Below are 24324 nucleotides of genomic sequence, written 5' to 3'. Positions count from 1 at the left end.
TGTCCTTGTGCTTTGCTTGAGACATTGCTTTTTGATCTCAAATGAATAAATAACATAAAACGTGACTCATGAATAACTCCGGAAGTGTTAGAAACAATGCAATTACTGTTGCTTCATTGCAGCAACGCGGATGCTCACAGCCCGCTTGTGAGCATCGAGCCCTTCTACAGCGGCAAGGGTTTCAACCGTCTTTGACAGGCGGAGCAGGCCATCTGCTGTCAGGTTGGAGCTGGTGATGTGCTTGAGGAATGAGCCTAGGTTGACACCAGAGTACTGCTTGGCGTAGCCGTATGTTGCTGGACGGGTTAGCTTTTTCCTAATTATAGAAGGACGAGACTTACGCAATGAGTGGTTGACACCGGCAGAATAATCACCGACACTCTCGGGCGTCCACTTTCCAATGAAGCAGCTGCCTGCGTTCTGCACCTCCTTAACAGCAGCCTCGGCATTCTCAATCTGCAGGATCAGATGCTCTGGGGCGTAGTCGTTGCTGAGCGCCATTGCCTCCTCGAGGTCCTTGACCACAAACGTCACCGAGTGCTCAAGGGACCCGCGGACGATGTCCATACGGGGAAGAGCCCTGGCTTGGCGGTCAACCTCATCGTCAATGGCCTGGAGTTCTTTCTCGTTCAGGTCAATGGCAATCAGGATGACCTGCGAGTCAACACCGTGTTCTGCCTGACTGAGAAGATCTGAAGCAACAAAGGCAGGATTGGCATCCTTGTCAGCGATCACAAGAACCTCACTAGGCCCGGCGGGCATATCGATGCTGACACCGGCAGATGTATCGTTGGAGACAAGCATCTTCGCGGCGGTCACGAACTGGTTACCAGGTCCAAGGATCTTGTCGACCTTGCTGATGCTCTCAGTACCGTAGGCCATGGCTGCAACTGCCTGTGCACCTCCTGCAAGAACGATGCTCTCGGCTCCAACTTTGTGTGCGACGTAGACGATCTCGGGGGTGATGCTGCCGTCAGATCGAGGGGGAGAAGCGAGAACGATCTTCTTGCAACCGGCAACCATGGCGGGAACACCCAACATCATGGCTGTGGAGGGCAGCACGGCTGTTCCACCAGGAATGTAGAGACCAACACGCTCAATGGGGCGCGAGAAGCGCGAGCAGACAACACCGGGCATAGTCTCCATCTCCAAAACGTCGTTGCTGCTCTTTTGAGCGCCGTGAAACTTGGAGATGTTTGAGATACTGACATCGATGGCCTCCTGAACTTCGGGAGACAGCTTCATCAACTCTGGAGGGAAGGGTGCGTTGAGAACGGGAGAGGTCAATGATGTAGCCTTCTCGAACTTGTGGGTGTACTTGAGCACTGCGGCATCACCGTTGTCACGGACATCCTGCACGATAGGCTTAACAAGGCCAACGATGGCATCGTTGGACTTTTGTGAGGGTCGCTTGAGGTAATCCTGGACCTTCTCCTTTTGTGTCGAAGCAGTAACAACACGGGTCATCTCAATGCGGGGCTCTTCGGCTGTGTTCTTAGGCTTCTCCGGTTCTGGAGCAGGGGCAGGCTTAGACTCAGCGGCGGGAGCAAGTCCAGCTTTCTCTGCCCACGGGCCCTTGGCATCGCCCTTTCTCCTCTTGACCTTCAAGCTCTTGAGGTCAAGGTTCCTCTCGACATCTTCGAGGCTCACACCGGCAGCAACACACCGGGTGAGAGCGAAGTAGAGAAGGTCGGCGGCCTCGAAAGCAATCTCCTCCTTGGTTGTCGCACGGCACAACTCATCGGCCTCCTCCATGATCTTTGCTTGTGTAAGTTTCGGCTCATTGAACAGGCGAGCGGTATACGATCCGGCAGGGGCATCGGCTTTGCGGGCTTGGAGGGTCTTTTGTAGACGAGAGAGACCAGTGTAAGGGCCGAAACAACTGGCAGTGCCAAGGTGGCAGAAGCCTGACGAGTCAGTATAAGCATCAATGACATCCGCAGTATCACTTACCCCTTCCAATCTGTCTCACAATGAAAACCAAGCAATCGCTATCACAATCGAAGCCCACGCGGATCAATTCCTGCACATCTCCGCTGGATTGGCCCTTGTACCACAAGCCCCGCTTTCGGCTCTGGTAGACACCAGTGCCTGTGCGGAGCGCCTCTGCGATGCTCTCATCACTACTCCACACGAAGCCGAGACAGACACCTCTCTCGTCTGACACGGTGGTAGCGTAGAGGCCATTGCTCTGATCCGCAACACCGCGGGCCGCGATAAGAGATCCTGCCTGGATCTTACCGGTTTGCTCCCTGTTGACAGTCAGAGCGCTCGAGGGCACGATGCTGACGGCTCCCTGCTTCATTGTATCCTTGATAGCATCCTCCGTCACTTCACCAGAGTACGAACGGTAGAGGAGTTGAGCTTCAGGGTTCAAGCCGAGTTTGACGGAGATGGGGTGGACGGTGGAGGAGGTTGTGACAACGCCGGCTTCTTCACGCTCGATATGCTGGACCACCCATTTCTGGAAAGTTTCGACCTGCTCATCGCTGGATGTGTAGACGACGAGTCGTGAGGAGGGGACAGATTGTTCTTCCGTGAGAGCTGTCAATTGGTCGAGAGAGATGAGGATCTTGGCTGCACCGGCATTGAGGATATCGACGAGATCTCCTGTCGAGGAGATGCTAGTGGCGTCGACGTAGACATCGAGCGAACGGAAGTTTTGTTGGACGAACTTCTCAGCTTGAGCGAGATCTGTAGCCTTGATGACAACACGGCCGAAGTAGGCGATCTGCCGCAGCGAAAGGCCGTCGGCGGGGGAGGCGGGGTCGTAGGAGACGAGGAAAGGAGTGGCCATGGTGAGAGCGGATCAATAGACGAAATGGTATGAGGGGCAGGAGAGAGAGAAAGAGAGCGAGAAGTGAAAGAAAGGTCAAAAGCCCCGTGCCCGCAGGAGAGGTATGAAGGGGCAGCGTTGAGGTTTGTTACTCAAGTGTGACCGGAATGATTCATCCCTCAGAAGAAAATCTTCCGCCCCGCACCCCTCACCGCCCTGCCTATCTCCGAGTCCGGAGTGTTAGAGAGGCGGGATACCGGTCAAATTTGAGCTCTTAAACAGGGTTCGCTATGATAAAAGTATATACTAGCTTTATTCAGTCCTTAAAGAGCCCCATGGATTGAATGGTGGCTAATGCGGGCCATGGACGCCAGACTATGATGACGTTTAAGCTTGAGGCACTAAGGCACCATGCTTAATCTCCACACGCTGATTGGATAATTCTATAGATCTGGGGGTCCCATGCAACTGTGATTATTACATGGCACCTTTCTAATTGAAACATTGGTGTACATGGGGCACTAAGAGAACATCAAAATGGCAGATCTTCATAACACTCCTATTTAAGGGGACATAAATAGCTCCATAGTAGCAGTGGGCGTTAACGAAATCTCACTAGCCTAAGATTGTGTACAACAACGCCTCAATACCGCTCAAAGACTAAATTAAACCAAATTGTTTAGCTATAAAACCAGATCATAGCTCCAGATACGTCAGCAGCAGCTTTTCTGAGACCCTCTTCCCAGCACATCCGGCTCATTTGCATTATCAGTTCGACAGAAACAAGAAGACTTCACTGGAACATCGGCCACGGCAACAGCAAGCTTCAACTGGGGCTCGATGACCTTTGCCTCAGCTGTCCGGCCCAGCCGAACCAAAGCCTCATGATATCCTTGCAAAGCCCAGACATTGTTTAGATGTCGACGCGCGCGAATAGCAGTGTCATTAAGACCCAGGTCAGTCTGATAAACTGCAGCCGCCTCTTCAAGATGGCCTTGCTCCAGTAATAGAGCACCGTACGCATGTCGGGCAGGCTGCATCCAGCTCCATGGCTCGTTGTACCCCAGCCCATCATCTAATTCAACAGAGCGCTTGAGGTGCTCAAAGGCCTCGGTGAAGTTGCCTTTCCGGTACTCAATCTCACCGTCAAGCATCGCAGAGGCGACGCCGAGAACATCGACGCATTTATTTGGGAAATCGAGTCTGGATTCTGGGACGAGCTTTGCTGCTTCATTGTACAGGTCTCGGAAGCGTTCTGCTTCTGAGACATTCCCAGTTGCTGCGTACGCTACGCCCTTGGCGTAGTATATCGTTGCCGTAGTCACGGAGTAGAGCTTGGGGTCATCAGGGAGAGAGAGACTCTTGATTTCATCCCAGTCCCCGAACCGGATAAGGACATGAGGGCGAACAGAAATAAAGACCTCAACAAAATCTGCCATAGCCAGGAGTAACTCCTTGGGAATGGTGTTCTCCATGCGCTGCACCGCATCAAGGGCAACGTCTTTCTGGCCCGCAAACATCGCCGCGTAGATAAGCGTATGGTAATTGTGCAAGCGGTAAATGGAATAGAAATTCAACGCGCCCTCAATCTCTAGATACTTCTCGTCAGCGATAGTCGCGCGCTGGTTCGCTCGGATAGCAGCTCGGTAGTCTCCAACAAGGACATCCAGATGAGACGGCATATGACTGGCATGGCCGGAATCAGGAACTAGTTCTCGCAAGTGGTCCGCAGCAACCAAGCCCAGTTCTGGAGTTGGAGACATTTCAATTAGGTGGATATAGAAGTGAAGGACACCAGGATGCCCGGAGGACTTCTTGTCTTGCAAAGCGGTCTCGAGCACTTTCTTTGCTTCTAAGGTGCGCGCATTTGGCATCGGCTCCCCGGTCTTCAGATCCCATAGTTTCCATGCCGAGAGACTCATGATCGAGTCTGCGAAGAGGGTCGCCACATCGAGATCATCTCCAAAGGCGTGATAGGCTTTCTCCATGGCGTCAGCGTACGCGCGGTTCTGAGCAGCGTACTGCTCAAAACTAGCTGGCTCTTCGCTGACAAACCGGGCTTGGATGGCTTCAATCAGGGCCTGCTCGATTGGCGTTGCGGTGGAAGCGAGGGCCTTTGCTTTCTGCGCGGCATGGTACGTTCGTTTCACGACATCGTTCAGCTCGTCGCCGAAAAACTCCCATGGGCGGTTGTGGTTTGGACCGAGAGAGTATGCCAGACCCCAGTATGCAATCGCGCAGGACTCGTCGTGGGCGATGGCCTGCTCGAAACACCCTACTGCTTCTTTATGGTTGAAGCTGTAGGCCCAGGTGAGACCTCGGTTGAACCATATTTGAGCATCGATGCTGTGGGTCGTGACGGCGCGGCCAAATTTACCCACATCGTAGGGGTAGTCCTTTAGTTTTGGCGGGGGAGCAAAGGTTGCCATTGTGAGTTGTAGGTGTTGTGGCTGTGATGGAGCGGTTGGGTTCAGGGAGCACAAAGACTTTATAAGACGAGCAGTCCTCATGGACTTGCAAATAGGATGGATTACTTAACGTGCTAGCGCTGACATGTTCGACGAATCGGAATATCTGAAAGACGAGACACTGCAAAGAAACCGAAACTACGTACTCCGTAAAGATCACTTCATCCGAGCTGCGTCCCTAAAGAAAACTAGTCCGAGTCCGCCCGTTGGTAGGACGGAGTCCGGAGTAATAGAACAGCTCCCATAAGAATCATAAGAATGGATAAAGGTGCAGGTGGGGTGACCGAGTCGCTGTTCCGAACCGACCAATAGGATCTATATCTAACTATTTCAGCTGCTGCTGTCTTCAATTGACAGTAACTAAGACTACTTTCCCCGCATCGATTACTATTTATCACTCTTAATAAGTAAGAGTCATCATCGTAGGTACCTACACAAGGCTGTTTCCTTCAGCCTTTCGAGGAGCTTGGCTACATGGACCTCCATACATTTAAGGTTAGGTACTTGCCTTCTTGGCTCAAATACCTGGATTAGAAGCTGCTGCGCCCCAAAATATAGCCTTGTCGAGGACGCATACAGTAAAACATCAGGGTATAAATTGAATGGAAAGAACGTTCTCTTCTCCCTTTTCCCAGAATACAGAAAGCTTGAAGTTATCTTCATCATCAATTCCTCATTCTCTCGGCTCCGATTACCCTCTTACATCCTATTTACCCTTACCTAACAAGATGTGTGGACAGTACGTCTTCTCAACAATTCTCTACGCCCCGTAGAACAAACCAGTCTTCACTATCCCCTTTACTACTATATCCCTGCTAATTATATTCCCGCCAACAGCAAAGCCTCCAGGGGTATAACATCCAACGCCCCCTGCCCCATCTGCCAGCACAACGCTCAGAGAAATGTCCAAATGCAAGCCGCCAACCTTGCGACCAATGCTGCGAGAACGGTGACGTCTTGGGCTGCAAAGAAAACGGGATACGCAGGGCCTAACTATCAGGGCACTGGAAATACTCGGAAGAAGTGGTAGATCTAGAAGACGGAAGAATAGCATGTTAAGGACCGAATGGTGTGGAGGACTGAGAGGGCCTAAAGTATTAATATAATTAGGCTTCTAATGTATAAGGTTTTTACCGCGATACTCTTGTTCTATCACGGTACGGGATAATGGTGGTACTGGGATGTTAGGTTGCGAGGTTTAGAGGTTTAGATGAGGTCTATGCGCTCGGGGCAAGTATTGTGGGTTTGAGGCCTATGGTGACTATTTCGAAAAGTATATTCAGAGATATCAAGACATAAGTACAATGTAGAAACACAATAAGCATACTGGTACTTCAAGTGGCCCTCTGTAGACTTTAATTGAGGCTCGATATCCGGGTTAACAACGAGTCACCCAATCATTTGGCAAAAAGCCAGAAAGTGATAAATCCAGTTAGTGCTACAATCACAGCCCATCGTGCAAATGCCCGCTGAAGATGATACCGCGCCGTTTCCTCGAATGCCTTCGAGTCGTTGATGCGCGGGAACGGTATATCACGAGGAACATCCTTCCCCAGCGCTTGGCACAGCGGCTCCCACCCGTCCTTCACGTCGAGAAAGACTAGCCGATCCTCAGGTACAACTTCCTTTAGCCACTCCACATGCTTGTTGTGCACGACAACGGGCGGCCACATTTGGCCATAAAGGCGAACCCATTTCTTCCCCACGACGTCTGTATATTCTGCAAAATGCCGCAACCCGGGCAGCGGCAGTAGAGCGGCTCGGAGAAACCAGACTGTGAACAGTCTAGATATCTGATCCATGCTTTTCTCCCATGCATCGAGATCCCGTTTGGTGCAGATAACCAGGGCATCTGGGTAGAGGGCCAAAAGCTCTGTTACTAATTGGCAGCCGGGGGCGTCGGTTATAGCAGCGTATCCCGTAAGTCGGGCTTGTAAGGTTGTGAGAGCAAGCTCGCGGGTTTCTGATGTGTTGGCTAGCAAGAGCTTGACAATGCGAATCCAAGACTTGATTTCGATAGGGGCACCAATTGTGACTTGGGTGCCGCAGTGGTAGGCAGGGCCATCGAGGAGGATCTCCAGGGCGGCGCTAAAGGAGGCTGTACCTGTCCGAGGGAGACCGGCGCCGATGACTTGAATTGTTTTACCAGGCCTAGGAGAAGAGGGTTGCTGGCCCATCCTTGGATCGTTTCTTCTAGGACTTAGTGATGAGGACGGTGCACCAGATGCAAAGACGAGCTGACATGAGGCAGGACAGACACCGAAGACGAAGAAGCCAGATCACAGTGTGATGGCTATGCCCCAAGTAGCCATACTTAAGAAGCTGGGCATGTGTCCTAGTCGAAGTCACACAGTGTCCGATGCTATGAACATGGTCCGATATCTGTAGGTCTCGTGCAGTGCAAGATCCAACCCCGAACTTCCCTCAAGTTTGATACCTAGGTAGCTGATAGGCTGTCAAGCTCACCTCCCCCATAATTGGATGTTTTCGTCGGCACTGACCCTTTAGGCTTTTTACCATAAGCTCTAAGTGGAGTGTAAACTTTATCCATGCACGCGGATCGTTGACGACCTCGGGAGGGAGATCACTGGTCCCAATCGCGCTCAATTTCCATAAACTCCTTAATAACACTCCTTCTGAGAAGAAACCACCAGTCTTCTTTCGCTAGGTCTCCAACCTGTCGATACCATCCCAGGCTATCCTCAACTCGAAATCCCCCCCACAGTCCACATGCCATCTTCAGCGAGCTCCTCTGTGAGTTGGGCATAGTTGTGAAACGTGCCGAGTGTCAGATAAGGAAACGGGACGTTCTCATGCTTCCAGCAACTGACCGAGAGGGCTCCGACATTTTTCGGCTCTCAAGAGGGTTTGAAGACGGTGAAAATGAAAGCGCAAGCCTTACTGTATCTCCCAACTTTCGTCCGGACAAATCCAGAGTCCCATATCGGCTTTTCAGCGCTTTTCTTCTGCGGCTGAGAACATATTCAAAGAATAATAGCAGGCACTGGTCAAGCTCATGTCGGAATGCAGGAAGATAAAGTGGTCGTTGCTGTTATAGTCATGCTTTGGTGGCGGCTGCGCTTTCAGGTCCTCAAGATGAATGTTATCGAGGCGAGGAGAACAGCAATCCGCCAAGCCGCCGAGGCTCATAGCAGAACCTGACAGTCGCCCATTCCAAGAAGAAGTCTGGTCCCTGGTATAGGTCCACAAGACATCATGGCTGCCCCTGAAGGGCGATGGATTGTAGACGCGGAAGTCGAAACAAGGATGTCAGCTCAGTGGTATCGTACTGTTGCAGCCAGAATGCAAGCTGTTGTCAATCTCAATCTCCGCTTGGGGGCGGTTTTTGATGGAAGGCAAGTGACAAGGTCAACTGTTCAAGGCACAACTCAACCCCGCTGGAAGATCGCCAAGGCTAGTGTCAGATTAGGCTTAGCCAAGCTTACCCCGTACATCTTGTCAGCGCTAATCCTAGTACGGAAAGTCTGATCATGCCCAGCGGTCCAGCAAGCTCTATAAGACGGCCACTATACGGCGGAGTAAAACCGCAAAGTGCCAAAGAGTCATGCGAGCGGATCCAAGTCCTGCGATCTTCAGGATCCATTGTCTTGCACAGTCAATCAGCAGCCAGCGCTGCAGACACTCCCTCGGATGCCGAGTCATGGCAATCAAGATTCCTGAATGCTGCCCGCCTGGAGGCCCCTGTCTTGTTTTCCTCCTCTCCAACTCCACTTTCTCCTCTCCATCCTCTCCCTCCTCTCCATCCTCTCCCTCCTCTCCATCCTCTCCCTCCTCTCCATCCTCTCCCTCCTCTCCATCCTCTCCCTCCTCTCCTCTCCATCTCCCCACTCCCCCCTCCCTCACCTTTAAATTGTTTGTTTCCCAACTCTGTCGCTCTTTTGGTTATATTCTTCCATATTCTTTCGCGTGTATTCTTCACGTGCCATTCCTTGATCATGCGATTCGAGCTGCTTGCCCTTCCGGCACTGGCCGCAGCTAGCGTGCCATTTCACTCAAACAGGGCTCCTGCTCGACGCGATACTTCCCGCGCGGACGCTATCAAAGAGGCCTTTTCTCACGCGTGGGATGGCTACTACAAATACGCCTTTCCCAATGACGAATTACACCCGGTCTCCAACGGTTACGGCAACTCCCGAAACAAGTGGGGTGCGTCCGCCGTCGATGCCCTCTCCACTGCCATTATGATGCGAAATGCGACCATTGTGAACCAAATCATTGATCACATCGCTGTCGTCGATTACTCGAAGACTGACACAACTGTGAGCTTATTCGAGACAACCATTCGTTACCTCGCCGGCATGCTGTCTGGGTATGATTTGTTGAAGGGGCCTGGTGCTGGCTTGGTGGATGACAGCAAGGTCGATGTGCTGCTTGAGCAGTCTAAGAATCTGGCGGACGTGCTCAAGTTTGCGTTTGACACACCTTCTGGCGTTCCGTACAACAACATCAACATCACCTCGCACGGGAACGACAACGCGACAACCAACGGACTTGCCGTGACTGGAACTCTGGTGCTCGAGTGGACTCGTCTCTCGGATCTAACTGGCGATGAGGAGTATGCTCGGTTGAGCCAAAAGGCCGAGGACTACCTTCTCCACCCCAAGCCTGCAGAGTACGAGCCATTCCCAGGACTGGTCGGATCCAACATCAACATCCAGACCGGGCAATTCGCTGATGGCCAGGTTAGCTGGAACGGCGGTGCTGATTCTTACTACGAATACTTGATCAAAATGTACATCTACGACCCAGAGCGTTTTGACCTGTATCGAGAAAGATGGGTGGCCGCAGCCGAGTCGAGCATCAAACACTTGGCTTCACATCCAGAAACTCGCCCAGATTTGACCTTTCTCTCGACCTACCACGATGGGCAATTTGGACTTGTCAGCCAGCACTTGACTTGCTTCGATGGCGGAAGTTTTCTGCTCGGCGGAACTGTTCTAGATCGCCAAGACTTTATTGACTTTGGTCTTGACCTCGTGGTCGCTTGCCATGAGACGTACAACCAGACGCTGACTGGCATTGGCCCGGAGCAATTCAGCTGGAACCCTGACACCGTGCCTGACAATCAAAAGGAGCTGTTTGAGCGTGCCGGCTTCTATATCGACAGCGGAACGTATGTCCTGCGCCCGGAGGTTATTGAAAGCTTCTACTATGCCTGGCGTGTGACTGGCGATGAGACCGTAAGTCAGAGATCCATTCACAAGACATAGCTAACATTCGTAGTACCGTGAGTGGGTGTGGAATGGATTCGCTGCTGTCAACAAGTATTGCCGTACTGGCTCCGGTTTCTCCGGCCTGAAGAACGTCAATGCGGAGAACGGCGGCGGCTGGGATGATAACCAAGAGAGTTTCCTCTTCGCAGAGGTGCTGAAGTACACTTATCTCGCTTTCGCGCCGGGTAGGTCTCTAATATGTTGATTATTGGCAGCGCTAACTGTAGCAGAGGACGAGTGGCAAGTCCAAAAGGGCAGTGGAAACACTTTCGTGTACAACACCGAGGCGCATCCGTTCAAGGTTTATACTCCTCAGTAGATTAGATGGAGCGGATAGAACCGGCATACTTGTGTCATGGACAGGGCTATCAAGCTGTACATGGCCACATATAGAGATAAAGTACTCTATACTTGAGAACATAGTATCTTCCTTCCAGCTTGCCATTTATTGGGTATATGAGGCGGTATGATATGCGTACCATGTCACCTGCCACAAGGTTGCGAATCACTCCACTTTGAGCAGATCTAGTCCATATATGGTAAATGACTAGCCCAAAATAGACTAGCTCTGATCTTTTTTGAGCATATTTGAGCACCTTGAAGGCCATTCTGTATACACATGAGGTGTACCTTGGTGACTGATAATCTTCTCATCCCAGAATACATAGAGCCACCGCTGCAATGTGTAGAGAGCCAATCCTCAGTATCAACAAGTCTTCAAGCAAGCACCAACCATCATCTTCCACTCAACCCTAATCTTACTTCCACCTCCAATCCTTGAATAAGACCAAACCAACAGCAAGAGAACCTTGTACAATGTGCGGAATCGCTCGCCCCAGCTCCGGCCATAGAATTGCCATCATGTTCCCACCACCACCGGCAGAGCCTACCGGCACATCACATCAATCATATTCTCTCTTTTTTCAAGAATCAGAGTCGAAAACGAAAGCTGTCTTTCGAATCAAAGATATAAACACTGTTGATGCGTTTCGGGCCTTTCAAGGGATTGATCTGCGAATTGAGTACGTCCTTCACTATACTGATGGATTGCAATAAGTGAAAAGGTGGCTAATGAGAAAAGGCAACACGGTGATCTATCAATAGGCGGGTCATCAAAACTAAAAGATCCTCTCTTCAAATTCCAACTACAGCCCACATTTCCCAAAGGATCGGAAGAGGTGGAGTTCAGTCTACCAGAGAAGCTTGATCTCGGAGTCTCAGAGCAGGGGATTGTGGGGAGGCAGGTGACGGTCGTAGGCAGGGGGGCCACAGGAGAGGTGGTTCAGATGGGCAATGGGATTGTTGGGTATGATTAGAGCTATAGAGCTATGGCGTTGCTTCTGTATTCTTTTGTCAGGGCTATTCGGCGTTACCGTTCACTAGGGTAGGCATCTTCTGGACTCGTAGGCTAACAATGATGTGATTGAACTCCAGTCCAGCCCAGGGTGCTGATTAACTGGAATGGTGTAATATGCTCATATGTGCTCATGGGGTCCTCACCTACCCCGCCGGTTTATCTACGACGTAGACCTTGGGTATAAGTAGACCAGTACCCCGCCATTCTTGCTCTTCTTTCCTTGACCTTCATCCAACATTCCCTCTATCTCTTATTCTATACTCCATACAATCAGTTCACAAGACATCCAACAACATGTCTGAAGCAAAGTACACCCTCCCACCCCTCCCTTACGCCTACGATGTACGTCTCTCCACTTCCAAGTCCCTACAGCAACCCAGAGGCCATACTAACAGACTCGCAGGCCCTCGAGCCCGTCATCTCCTCCCAAATCATGACCCTACACCACCAGAAACACCACCAAACCTACATCACAAACCTCAACGCCGCCCTCTCTGCCCAGTCCACCGCTCTCTCAAGCAACAACATCCCGCAACTCATCTCCCTGCAACAAAAGATCAAATTCAACGGCGGCGGCCACATAAACCACTCCCTATTCTGGGAAAACCTCGCCCCCTACAACTCCCCCTCAACCGACATCTCCTCAGCACCAACCCTCAAATCCGCCATCGAGAGCCAGTACGGCTCAGTCGAGGCCTTTATTAAGACATTCAACACCACTCTTCTGGGCATTCAGGGCAGTGGCTGGGGATGGCTAGTCGCTGATGTTTCTGGTGGAAATGGGAAATTGGAGATTGTGACGACGAAGGATCAGGATCCTGTTACTGGGGCCGTGCCGGTGTTTGGGATTGATATGTGGGAGCATGCTTATTATTTGCAGTATCTGAATAACAAGGCGGGGTATGTGGAGGGGGTTTGGAAGGTGGTTAATTGGGGGGTTGCGGAGGAGAGATTTAGGAATGGGGTGCCGGTTGAGGGTGGGAATTTGCTGAAGCTTTAGGATAGGTATAATTCGTTGTTATTAGTGCAGATTGTGAAAATTGACTAGAAGTTTTTATGACCAAGTCAAGATGATATATTGATGCGACTCTTTTTGAGACTTTATCTTGGTAGTGATATACCAGTTAATACAGAGACACAGCTTAGCATCCTACTATTCTATGCCGTCTGTGGTGGGTGTTGGACTAGCATCTCCTTGGATCAGCTCTCACGCCCTACGTCGACGAGAACACGAGAAGGAAATGAAGTCGACCTTGAGTAGTCCCCAAATATTGTCATTTACTTTGCTTATCAAGTAGGTTAGATCCGGCCATAGTGAAGATGGCTATGTCACACATATTTATCAATAGATGCTTCTAAATATTCCCACCTATATAGACAGCCTCAAGCCACACCCAACGAAGACAACATTGCAACTCACATCCGCCCCTTCAAATGCGCCCCCCCATCCGTCGTAATTACACTCCCATTCAAATGACTACTCGCCTGACTACTCAAAAACACCACCAGCCCAGCAATATCCTCCGGCCTCCCCAATCTTTTATTCGGACTCGCCTCCTCCAAATCCTTCATCCCCCCCTGGATCTCAATCAGCCCATTCGCCATCTTACTCGGATACAGCCCCGGCGCAATCGCATTCACAAGAACATGCCTCGGCCCCAGCTCCACCGCCAGATTCCTCGTCAAATGCAGCACCGCCGCCTTCGACGCACTATAGCTGAACGACGCATTCTTGCCCAAACTCCCCAACGTGATCCCGGCCACGGAGCCCGTGATAATCACCCGCCCCGGCTCATCCCGGGTACTCTTCTTCTCAAGCAGCGGGAAGAATCTCTGAATGGTAAAGAATACACTCTTCACGTTGAGGTCGAGCACCTTGTCGAATGCGGACTCGGGGAACTTGTCGAATTCCTCGCCCCAGGTTGCCCCTGCGTTCGCGAAGAGGATGTCAATGTGTGAGGTTGTTTTGGAGACTTCCGCGACGAGCCGCTCCACTTCGCTGACTTTGGAGATGTCGGCTGGGATGGAGATTGCTTGGGCGCCGGGGCGGAGGTTCGGGAGGGCGTTGAGCGCTGCGGCGGCTTCGGTGCAGGCTGCTGCTTTGCGCGAGGTTATGTAGACTTTTGAGCAGCCGGCCTGCAGTAGTCTTTATGGAGTAAACTAGGTTAGAATGAAGAATAGGAGGAGGAGGGTGGTGAGGGGGGAGTACGGTACCCGCTTGCGGCGTAGAGGCCGAGACCGCGGGAGCCGCCGGTTACGACGGCGACCTTGCCCTCGAGGGAGAAGATTGAGGGGAAGTTTTGGAGGTGGACTTGTTCGGCTGCTGACATGTTGGCGGATGTGTATTGAGAGATTGAGGCAGAACGAAGAATGGGGGAAGAGAAACGTGAATAGGTAGGTATGGGTGTGGGGAGAGGTTTATAGTTGGGGGTGTTGCCGGTGCCGAGGTTCGGCTCCCCGCATCTCCCTGACAGCGAAAGTGCCACTTCTTTTTTTCCATTATATCAGGCCCTGAGTTTATTAACTCGTTAAGGAGCATTAGCTCGAATACACTGTTGGATATACGAAATCGGTGCTACAGAAAAGGCCATCACGGCCTAGTGTGGTGTTGGTCTGTTCGCAGCACCTCGTATATCAGAACTCGACGGGAGAGGCCTCAGTGGCATTGTGTGCATCGGTGGCATATCTAGAGGTATTTGAACCTTGCGTGTTGATTCGGGGTCTGCCTCGTATATAGTTCTATACTGTTATAGCATCACGAATAAGGTTATAATTTTGAACGATCCGTCTTGATGGCACGGTCAATCAGCTCCATCGCCTGGAAGAGCTCGTAGTCGTGTAGTTTGGGCGTTACAACCTGAACACTCAGTGGAGAATCCAGATATACCGTTCGGTCCACCGTTTTCTCGTTCCCTGATTGGTTAGTACGCAGCGAAACACTCCAGAAGAGGGTAGGGACATACAGAGCTGCCGATTTGCCTTATCCCAACTTCCAATAACCGCCTTGTCCATTTCCTTTCCGGTTTCCAGGTCTTCTCTCCCAAACTTTCTTACAGGAATAGTTCCAGCTGGATAGTCTAACAGCACAAAACTCGATGTGTACCCCACAGCATTATACCGATCCAGCTCTGGAACCGGATGCGGCGCGATAGGATGAATAATGGCATCAACTTTCTGTTCATGCTCATCAAGCGTCCAGAGTTCCTGCCGAAGTTCGAGCTCCAAAGCAGTACGTTGAGCTTGTAGTTCTGCGAGTTGAGAGAGAAGGAGTGGACGGCCGCGCTTTGTACGACCTTGCAGCCAAGGAATGAGTGTTTCGCCGGTACTCTCGAGAAGATCCATCATCGATAGACCGCCATCAACGCCCATCAGACGACCAGCTACGGCTTGGCATTTGGAGAGCGCTTTGGGAACCGGCAAGTCGATAACGGTTACGCCGGGGGTTCGGCGGAGGGCGCTGGCGACTTCGTGGAGTACTTTTGTAATCGGAGAAAGGGGCTCGACAAGACCGTCCGAAGGGAGAACACCGATAGTTATTGGCTTATTCTGGCCAAAGGTGGAGAGAGGGGACGGCCATGCTCCCTGGATACAGTCCTCGGCAAACCACTGGGCTCTGGGAACGAGGTGAGTCATCACGGCATCGATATCCGCCACGGAACGAGCAATAGGCCCTGCAGTGGCTTGGATCGAGATACGGCCTTTTGCTTTAGGTTGGCCGTCTGTTTGACCTCCGTACGGAACCCGGCCATTGCTGGGTTTGAAGCCGTAGAGTCCGTTGCACATGGCCGGGATCCGGATCGAGCCGCCGATGTCTGTTCCGAATCCGATCATTGAGCCACGAAGTGCGAGTAGTGCACCTTCGCCCCCTGTGGAGCCGCCTACTGTAAGCTGGCGGTTCTGCGGATTTAGGGTTCGCCCGAAGAGGTGGTTTGCTGAGTCTAAAGCACCCATCGTCTGAGGGACGTTGGTCTTGGTAATTATGATTGCCCCTAGAGACTTCAAGAGGGATACAAGGGGTGCGTCTGCCTCAGCTGGCTTGAATGCTAGAGCGGCAAGACCGACGCTCGAGTCCACACCACGAACGTGGAAAGAATCCTTGACTGAAACCGGCAGCCCATGCAGAGGTCCGATGGGAGTGCCGGTGCGGTGGAGGTGATCATCTAGCTCTTGGGCTCGTTGTAGAGCGGATTCAAAAAGAGGCTCAGTCAAACAACGAGTAAGTTGGTGGGCGATGGAAGCTCTCTAATCGATTAGCTAGGTACACCACACAGCTCCTTCGAGACATACCTTGCAAAAGGCTTCAATGACTTCCTTTGCTGTGAGTTTCTGGCTATGAATTTGACCCAGAAGATCTCTGATATCGCAGCTTTCCGTAATCTCAATCTGTTTTGGGGAAAGTAGCCCGCATGAGCGAGGAATGTCCAGCACATTGACCCGGTCGTACTGCACATTCGTGACGGAGTCCGAGGGGGAGTGCATCCCTGGGGGAATCTGAGACGGAGAAAGCCGCCATTGCTCAGGGATTCGGCCCCAAAGCTGAACTTGCTTGCGCTGTGCAATTGATGAGTATTCCATTATGAGATGAAGGACAGACGGCAGATGTCTGATGAGCGTGGGTGTCTATCAAGAAGTAGGAAAATGCGGAGAACCTCGGTAAGTAAACAGTCATAACTCATGTCATTAGTCATCATGATATATATACAGGTATCATAAAGTTATACAGACTTGTCCAAGCTATGCAGGTCCACCTCCACCTGCAGCTTCCTTTCTCTCGTCGGCAGCAACGATCTCTCTCGAGTCTCCCGCTGAGTTCTCATCCTTGCCAATACCAACTGGTCTGATGTATGCCGGCTCCTTCTGATCAGTCCTCGAGCCCGTCGAAGTCCTTCCTGGAAAATGTCCCCAATATCGTCGAGGACTAGTGCCAGCAACACCAGTGGAATCGAAATTCCGAAACCAATGCCAAAGGTGTATTTGGCCACATACGGAAGATCCAAGTTCTCAAACTCGGGCATGTTGATTGTAAAGACGGAGGTGATGAATGAGAGCGGCAGGAACACAATGGTCACAATCGTGAACACCATGAGAATCTTGCCTTGGCGGGTAGTGCCAGCCGCTTGATCGCGCGCGAATCGGGCCTCGAACGCGTTGGCATGCTTCTGTTTCAAGTCAAGTAGATCCGTGATGGAAGAGTAGATGCGTTCGGCTTGCTTGTCCATGCGGTCAATATCTTTCAAATGCATGTCGATCGTCCGCTGCTGGTCCTTGAACCGTTTCTTAACATCGAACTGCGAATGCTGTTGATTGAGATAGATATCGCATACTACCTCCTGAAAGTCAAAGAGAACGTGTTGCTGGTGCTCCAAAACTGCCCGGATCATATTGAGTTCGTCACGAATATCCTTTGCTTCGGATAGAAGATCTGTTTCCTGACCAATGTCTAGCAAATTGTCGACAAACAGCGGCTCATCGTCATGTTCGTCCTTTTTACGCTTTTTCTCCTCCTTATTGAGGTTCTTGGCTACATCCTTCTCATCTTTCTGCTGCCGAGCAAAGCGACTGAGTTTGCGGTGGTTTTTGAGCCAATCCGAAGCTTGTGCGGACGCGCGGTTGAACTGATTGAATAGCAGGCTCTCACGATCCGTCGCGATACCGATAGACGACTCGAACATGTCTAGAAACTGGTACTCATCGTCGCCCATGCGGTGCCTGTCGAATACACCTGAGCAGCGATTGGTGATGATAATTGCAAGATCGAAGATAGAACGAACAGGTTCCCGTGTTTTCGAATTGATATCCTCGATAACCCCGTCCAGCACATTGAGCGGGTCATTCTTCGGCTGATCCCACCGCTGAGGAAAGCTCGTCACTATCAAGTTTGGTCCTAGAATCCACATCCACAGCTGATCAACCATGAAGAGTTTTGGGTCCGGCGTCTCTCCGTTTCTCTGATATCGATAAACGACCTGATCCTTATCGCGAGAATGCGTGTCAATATTCGGGTAGAAAAATTGATCAAGCGTGCGTCGAATATGTAGAGAAGTCGTTGACGACGTAAGATGGGCGCGCAGGAGCAATTCGTCGCGTGTCGGTTTGCGTTCAATGCCCGGCCGAGGCGTTGACACCTGCTGGGTCTCCTGAATCGCCTCTTGCATTCTATCCCTTCTCTCGGCCGTCTCGAAATGCAGATACGGCATAAAAAAGCAGACATTGAGGTTGCTATCCAACGGTGGTTTCTCGTGCTTGTCTTTGTCCTTGCAGAGAGTTGGTGGGCGCGGAGACCGGTCTCGTTTGATGGATGGTTTATTTGAGCCTCCTTTTGGCGTCCCGGCTGATCCTCGCTTGCCTTTCTTCCCCTGTGATATGCTCTGGCTGTCATCCTGTGAGTATGAGTTCACCCGTTCCATCTTCCCTCCACCAGGTCGCTGCTTGCTGAACTTGACTTGATCAAGCTTTGGTGATGGTGATGGTAGCGGTGATGAAGGCGCGTCCTTGGACATTCCATTAATCAAGATGCGTGGCGAGTGCACTTCTTCCTTGTGTTCGCTTTCATCGCGTGGGGTGTCACGGTGCTTAGCCGCCCTCTGCGTACTTTGGCACAGTGGACGCATGAAGTTCGAATGCATCTTCTGACCTCGGTGTTGGTAGTTGAATGATCTTTCTAACCCCTTGAAGCTGTCAACATCGTGCGCACCTTCTTCGATAAACGCTTTCGTTAGCAGCGCCTCAACCCATGCCATGTTGTTGGCAGGAAGATGGATCCAGCGGAAGTCGGTGGCTTTGCTCTGAGATGGTAGCGCATTGAACGCCTGTTTCCTGTTGTTTTCTAGGTCGCGACCATACAACAAGTTGAAGACCGACGTGCGCTTGACACGGTTCTCGTTGTGAAAGTTTCCAAAATCAACAATCGTCGCTTCAAAGCCCTCGCATGCCCCCCGCGCATCTTCACTTAGTGCCGTTACATTATTATATGGTGCCAGAAGCGCAACGATATCCTTGCGTTTGAATTGCGCCGCGCGCAGAAATGGCGTGCTGCCAAAGTTGTCTCTCAAGCGTTGCTTCAGACCTGGTCTCTTTAACAAGCACTCAACAACCTCACGATGTCCGCCCTGCGCAGCCAGATGCAACGGCGAAATCCCATTCAGTAGCTGCGAATTGATCCTTGCTCCTGCATCTAGCAAGCGTTGGACGATACTTTCACTTCCTCGGTCGCAGGCGTTATGCAACGGCGTCCATCCACCGTCGCTGCGCGCATTGATATCCGCACCGTGGCGCAGCAACAACTTCACTATACTCTCATTTCCATGCGCAACCGCCAAGTGCAGCGCCGTTTTATTCCTCTGCTCAATCGCATCCACATCAGCCCCCGCCATCGCCACGCCACTAGCCCTGGCATTGATGATCATCGGCCTCGCCAGCAACATCTCTGCAAGCCTCTCCTTCCCAGTCGCACAGGCCCAATGTAGCGGCGTCCGCCCCAGTTCATCCTGAGCATCAACCGCGCAAACAGTCCCCAGCAGAACTCGAATCACATCCTCACCCCAATCGCACATCTTATCAGCGGCAAGATTATGCAACACGTTCCTCCCTCGCAAGTCCAGCGCATTGATATCCGCCCCGCGCGCTATCAAAACCTGCAAGACATGGAAATGATTCTTCCATGCGGCAGTCATGACCGCCGTCCGTCCTTTTCTATCACCAACCTCCGTAGAAGCCCCATAATCCAACAACAGCTGTACAATGCGCACATGGTTCCTCTCCACAGCCTTCACCAGCGGCGATGCAGTCAGCCTCCCACCACTGCCACCACTATTCCCATTCCCCTGCCCAGCGCCCCAGCCCTTCTTGAATGCCGCCGGTAACCCACCAACCTCCAACAAATACCCCGTCGCATTGACCCTTCCCCTCTCACAAGCCCTCATCAATCCCAGGCGCAAAAACGCCTCCGTAAGCGTGCCATTCTCCCTCGCCAACTCAATCACCTCGCGCAGTTCATCGACGGAATCTGTCGCGGCGGCTTTCAGCAGTCGCGGTTCGAGTCGGTCGGTCGTTGCGCTGTGGGATTGGCTGTGGCTACTTCGGCGGGAGGTGATGCTGGAGCGGGAGCGGGACATTTTTCCTCGAAGCGAAGCTTTTGGTTCCGGTGGAATTTTCCCGCTGAGGGGGTGCAACGGGACAGGAACAGGGACCGACCGGGTCGGTCGCGAACAGGATCGGATCGAATAATCGAAGACTCCAACAGAAAACAATAGACTCGATAAGATTATACGATGAATCGATAACTTTTGTTGATTTCGGGGAGATGCCGTCTCAATGTCGAGGTTACCTGCTCATCCGCACTCTGCAGAAAAGACGGGATGCGGATTCGTCATTTGGAGGTCGAATTCCGTCGGCTATCGAGGTTGTTTTCAGTGGCAGGCAGCTGCAGTGAGATTATTAGATGGAGGGGTGGAAAGAATAAGACGGCATATTAAGACAGCCGCAGGATTGCAGATTGTGATTGCAGACAAATGCGCAAGAAAAGGCGAGAGGAGTCCAGGCCTGGTTTAAGTAGAATTAAACCTGGCCCTGAAGAGTTAGCTAGACCCTGGAAGGAGAGACTAAAACCTCTAAGAGTCGGGGCTGAAATGAGATTGCATGCACTAGCAATTTTAGTGTGGGATTTCGTACTAGGATTGAGATTGAGAATCTATCCGTACAAAGACAAAGTCCTGCGTACGCTGAAAAAAAAAATCTCTGGACTAGCGGATTATTTATTATTCTATCGTCTCTACTAAATAACATCAGAAATCCGACAGTCGCCGCAGAATCGTGGGAATCAGAGAATGCAAGGTCAGGCGCAAGGAGGGTCTAACTTTCCAAAAAGAAAAGAAAAAGAAAAAGAAGTGTAAGACAAGCTCGAAGGAAGTGAAAACCCCGGAATCAAAATGCTCAGTAAGACATCAGCTCTTTTTGGTCGCATGTACGCCTCCCTGTCCCTGCCATCTGTACCTTTACAGAGGAACCGTAGAGGATGACGATGATAAATAGAGAATAATTAAAGTGTATAGTTGGGCCGATCTGACAGTATAATCCACCTCGGATAACATTGTACACATTCACTGCGCGCGTCAGGCAGATTATTTCTTGCCTTTTTGTTGGTTCGGGACCTGTTTTAGGATATCGTCGAAGCTCATATTTGGGTTGAACTTGCTGAGCGGTCGGGCGGGGGGATCAATTGGTGCGACACCAGCTGGTAAGGGCAATGCCTCTAAGCCGGGGTTGATCGAATGCCGATGCTCCGTTCTCGCTCGTAGGGCTGGGGAGTTCATTCGGGGAATGGCGGGCGGCGGCGCAAGTCCGCCGGGTGCTAACAGTGGTGTCGGAGGGGTTTGTTGTCCTGGCAGCGGCTGCTGTAAGTGCTGAGGATGTTCTGACGATGACCCTGTTGATGACTGATGTGCCGGGTATGGAGACGAGATTGACGACTCGTTGTCATAAGGATCATCCACTGTAGGAGGTCCGAGAATAGCGTCCTTCTCGGCCCATTGTTCGGCCACTTGCCAACAGTGACTGCGTCGGTAGACACCTTCCACGCCGTTGATGACCACGTCCGAGGGTAAGCTGACCAGACCATTGCCGCCGGCAACGCCGAACCAGCTGCGCGCAACCTTGCCATCTTGTGGCACCCAGGGCGCACCGCCACGGGGAGCGATGCACAAGAAGTACTCCACATCGTCCACGAACCGGACATCCTGCACATCAACCACGACCAGCGGGAGTGCCTGAATGATACAGTAGATGAGGATCCATTGGCCACATCGAAGGTCGATCAGGTCGTTGACGGACTTTCCATGCCCAGATCGTCGCTCAAATTGCATAAAAGCTTCGATGAATGGAGTCGGCCGCAAGCTTTCACGTGTATAGGATCCCATGAGCACGGCGTTGATGTCCGAGTCTTTCAATTTCTTGGCCATCTGCTTCGCTTCCTTTTTGGCGTCTAGAGGTTTCCGTAGGAGCGGCTGTAGTGATGGGAACTGTGGAATATCAAACGGCACGGGTGGTTGAACCGGTGGCGTGCTTCGATCGTACTCGCTCAGCACCATTCGGAGTGCACGATTCGTCAGCTCAAACACGTCAGAACTGTCCTCGACTTCAGGCGCCATGTCTAGTGTACGGGTGGTAAGAGAAGTCCGATCGACTAGCATGTCGTACACGTTGCACATGTCGTCGTACATTTCTTTTGCCACTTGCCGATTCAGCCCAGTTTCCTCAAATTGATTCTTTCTTGACGGTTTTGGGGGCCAAGATCCATATCGCTGGCGATAATACTGGATAATAAACCGGCGGAATTCCATGAACGATGCCTTCCATGCTTTGAACCGTACCACCTTGCTCTCGACTGCTGTCTGGGAGTTTGCGATACCGGAGAAAACTGAGGGAAAGTCAAAGTCGTTCAGCTTGTTCTGCAAGACCTTGAGGCGACCATCTAGATCGATGAATCCACGCTCGAGCCGTTTCTGGGTCTGCGCGCTGATAAGCCCATACTTGGGGCTCCGCAGCTGCTTGAGCTCATCTAGCTTGCCAACACCGTGAACGAATCCTTCGAGATAGAGTGGGTAAAACCGGAGCCGCTCTCCTAAAATAATAGCTTCGATTGTCTTTTCTCGGCTCTTCCGAACATCAGCCAGGCAGAGTTCATCGCAATAGTTGCTGAAGCTGGACGAAGCGATCTCTCCAAAGTTGGAGCCGTCCAAGTTGGTGAATTCAAAGCGGACTAAAAGTGTGGCAATATCCATAAAGATCGAAAATAATGAGGAAGACCGTGGGTTTGCGATCAAGGATTGCCCTAGAAGAAAGGCGAACAAGTTCCGGAAGAGTAGTAGCGTTTCGAGATCTTCCTGGGAGATTTGTGAATCTGCGGTGGATACATCGCTGTTCAACGGGATAGGTAAATATAGATGGAGCTCTTGGCCATCTTCCTGCCCATCTTCCTCGAATGAGATGCGCCTGCTACCAGCGCTATCGTTGTCGTTATCGTTCCAGTTAAGAGGAGGGGAAGCCGGTGTGTTGAGCGAGAGGTTGCGAGTCTGACGTTCAATGTTGTTGGGTGATCTCGGATCGGAACCACGGGCGAGAAAGTTCAAAGCGGCGGAGTCAGCGAAAGCGGTCGAATGGATTTTGAAGGAGGCAGGTCTGCCAGTGGTTTGGGGGAACAAGTATACGTATGTGTCGCCAGTTTCGTTCCACAGCTCAGGGATCTATAACCCAATGGTTAGTTCGCGCGGGGCTTACTCACTTCTGTAGCCGATCGCTCGGGCGGAGAATAGATCACGTACCTGCTCACCTCGCCCCAATGGGCTTAGATCGTACAAGATCTTATGCTCTAGTCCAGCAATCCAGGCGCCTGGGAGCTGCTGTGGACTCGTCCGGACATCTACCGAGCTAGCGCGTGCTCGCCCTGGCATCCAACTGCGTCTCTTGGAGGGCGTTCCGGGCCGTGAGTCAGGGCATCCGGGGACAGCTAAGCCACCAGAGCTCGACGGTCTACTGTTACTCAATCTTCGCCCTCTGCTTTGTGGTCTACCGTCGGGCGAGTTGTTTGCGGTGTCGGCCAGATCTTGATTCACTGCGAGGAGAGACGGAGGAGGCGCGAGCGGCGCATCTAGGTCGAAATTATCCTTTGGGATCGGGGACATGGGTTGTGAAAAGTTTGGGACCGGGTTCGAAACTATACGAGCTGGCCGGGAGCTACTTCGACGCCGCGTGTCCTGAGGTATCTGGTCTGGAGACGGTTTCGGTAGGCTCGGGGAGCGCGGCGATGTCGGACTAGGGGCGGCATCTTTACTAGAACCCAAGGAGAACAGGGAGGAAATTCGTTTGGCGGACTTGACGGGAGCGGAAAGCATCTTCGGGGAGCTGATGGTCGGAAAGCAAAAGAGCAGAGTCAGCGACGAAACATCAAGATCGCTGGATGGGAGTGATCGGGAGACAGTCAACGAGAGGAGAGAAGGGCTGCGATGGAGGGTATGACTATGGCGACAGGGAATGCAGAGTCAAGGAAGGAGGGAGGGCGTGGCAGCGTGAGTGTGTGAGGTAGGAAAGAATGACAGCCACCAACCATGCAGGAAAAGCCGAAGGCTGACAATAATGCAAATGCGGCCAAAAGCGTCTGACCACGGACTATTCTTGGCCCCAGAAGGGTGTTGAGTTCCTTTTGCTCCTACTGGACGTGAAGCTGGTTCACGATCCCCGACGTGGACTGTGGAATGGATCTGCAGGAGGGTGGGCGCGGGGAGGAATGACGGCAGGAGTAGGAGTTGGATTTATGATCTTGTAGTTGTGGAGTGTCTTTGTCTGTCTGAGCGAAAGACAGAAGATGAAGTAGTAACTATTATTACAAGAGAAAAGGAGTAAAAGAGAAGCTGTACAAAGGGGAGGGAGGGCAGCAGGAGGAGTATTATTATTATGGGGGAGGTCAGAGAAAGAGTGGAGAGCACCAGGAAAGAA

The 24324-nt window shown here is 51.7% G+C and overlaps 11 protein-coding genes across 11 annotated transcripts; 3 read left to right on the top strand and 8 right to left on the bottom strand.

Moving 5' to 3' along the window:
• Nucleotide 1: 1 nt before the first annotated feature.
• On the bottom strand, nt 2-2914 carry BJY04DRAFT_191776 (histidine biosynthesis protein HIS4). The gene is made up of 3 exons (XM_073711687.1): nt 1954-2914; nt 342-1907; nt 2-296 (listed from the first exon to the last, which is right to left on the bottom strand). The coding sequence occupies exons 1-3, from the start codon at nt 2795-2797 to the stop codon at nt 103-105; spliced, it is 2604 nt and encodes an 867-aa protein (XP_073569957.1). The 5' UTR covers nt 2798-2914; the 3' UTR covers nt 2-102.
• A 575-nt stretch (nt 2915-3489) lies between these two features.
• BJY04DRAFT_219423 (uncharacterized protein) lies at nt 3490-5205 on the bottom strand (the record flags this gene model as incomplete). Its single annotated transcript, XM_073716590.1, has 1 exon — nt 3490-5205. The coding sequence occupies one exon, from the start codon at nt 5203-5205 to the stop codon at nt 3490-3492; it is 1716 nt and encodes a 571-aa protein (XP_073569956.1).
• Nucleotides 5206-5880: 675 nt separating this feature from the next.
• Nucleotides 5881-6410, bottom strand: BJY04DRAFT_191772 (uncharacterized protein). The gene has a single exon (XM_073711686.1). It carries the CDS (start codon nt 6296-6298, stop codon nt 6005-6007), a length of 294 nt encoding a protein of 97 aa, XP_073569955.1. The 5' UTR covers nt 6299-6410; the 3' UTR covers nt 5881-6004.
• Nucleotides 6411-6641: 231 nt separating this feature from the next.
• BJY04DRAFT_219422 (sulfotransferase family protein) lies at nt 6642-7421 on the bottom strand (the record flags this gene model as incomplete). The annotated part of the gene is made up of 1 exon (XM_073716589.1): nt 6642-7421. One exon carries the CDS (start codon nt 7419-7421, stop codon nt 6642-6644), a length of 780 nt encoding a protein of 259 aa, XP_073569954.1.
• A 1562-nt stretch (nt 7422-8983) lies between these two features.
• BJY04DRAFT_191769 (glycoside hydrolase family 47 protein) lies at nt 8984-11060 on the top strand. Its single transcript, XM_073711685.1, has 3 exons — nt 8984-10445; nt 10489-10663; nt 10709-11060. Exons 1-3 carry the CDS (start codon nt 9201-9203, stop codon nt 10795-10797), a joined length of 1509 nt encoding a protein of 502 aa, XP_073569953.1. The 5' UTR covers nt 8984-9200; the 3' UTR covers nt 10798-11060.
• A 43-nt stretch (nt 11061-11103) lies between these two features.
• BJY04DRAFT_81007 (uncharacterized protein) lies at nt 11104-11886 on the top strand. Its single transcript, XM_073721122.1, has 2 exons — nt 11104-11500; nt 11560-11886. Exons 1-2 carry the CDS (start codon nt 11295-11297, stop codon nt 11792-11794), a joined length of 441 nt encoding a protein of 146 aa, XP_073569952.1. The 5' UTR covers nt 11104-11294; the 3' UTR covers nt 11795-11886.
• Nucleotides 11887-12066: 180 nt separating this feature from the next.
• Nucleotides 12067-12837, top strand: BJY04DRAFT_191766 (superoxide dismutase; the record flags this gene model as incomplete). The annotated part of the gene is made up of 2 exons (XM_073711684.1): nt 12067-12177; nt 12239-12837. Exons 1-2 carry the CDS (start codon nt 12130-12132, stop codon nt 12833-12835), a joined length of 645 nt encoding a protein of 214 aa, XP_073569951.1. The 5' UTR covers nt 12067-12129.
• Nucleotides 12838-13129: 292 nt separating this feature from the next.
• Nucleotides 13130-14204, bottom strand: BJY04DRAFT_191765 (oxidoreductase, short-chain dehydrogenase/reductase family). Its single transcript, XM_073711683.1, has 2 exons — nt 14050-14204; nt 13130-13981 (listed from the first exon to the last, which is right to left on the bottom strand). Exons 1-2 carry the CDS (start codon nt 14163-14165, stop codon nt 13252-13254), a joined length of 846 nt encoding a protein of 281 aa, XP_073569950.1. The 5' UTR covers nt 14166-14204; the 3' UTR covers nt 13130-13251.
• A 496-nt stretch (nt 14205-14700) lies between these two features.
• On the bottom strand, nt 14701-16440 carry BJY04DRAFT_228685 (putative general amidase; the record flags this gene model as incomplete). Its single annotated transcript, XM_073718907.1, has 2 exons — nt 16123-16440; nt 14701-16077 (listed from the first exon to the last, which is right to left on the bottom strand). Exons 1-2 carry the CDS (start codon nt 16408-16410, stop codon nt 14701-14703), a joined length of 1665 nt encoding a protein of 554 aa, XP_073569949.1. The 5' UTR covers nt 16411-16440.
• A 98-nt stretch (nt 16441-16538) lies between these two features.
• On the bottom strand, nt 16539-18000 carry BJY04DRAFT_191763 (ankyrin repeat protein). The gene has a single exon (XM_073711682.1). The coding sequence runs from the start codon at nt 17988-17990 to the stop codon at nt 16551-16553; it is 1440 nt and encodes a 479-aa protein (XP_073569948.1). The 5' UTR covers nt 17991-18000; the 3' UTR covers nt 16539-16550.
• Nucleotides 18001-20569: 2569 nt separating this feature from the next.
• BJY04DRAFT_191759 (uncharacterized protein) lies at nt 20570-24294 on the bottom strand. The gene is made up of 3 exons (XM_073711681.1): nt 23936-24294; nt 23154-23733; nt 20570-23075 (listed from the first exon to the last, which is right to left on the bottom strand). The coding sequence occupies exons 2-3, from the start codon at nt 23721-23723 to the stop codon at nt 20955-20957; spliced, it is 2691 nt and encodes an 896-aa protein (XP_073569947.1). The 5' UTR covers nt 23724-23733; nt 23936-24294; the 3' UTR covers nt 20570-20954.
• Nucleotides 24295-24324: the final 30 nt, after the last annotated feature.

The sequence above is a fragment of the Aspergillus karnatakaensis genome, assembly GCF_047715665.1.
Source record: "Aspergillus karnatakaensis strain CBS 102800 unplaced genomic scaffold BJY04scaffold_32, whole genome shotgun sequence".
Lineage (NCBI taxonomy): Eukaryota > Fungi > Ascomycota > Eurotiomycetes > Eurotiales > Aspergillaceae > Aspergillus > Aspergillus karnatakaensis.
Note: the sequence above shows the minus strand (reverse complement) of the source record. Positions and strands in the feature narration are given on the sequence as shown.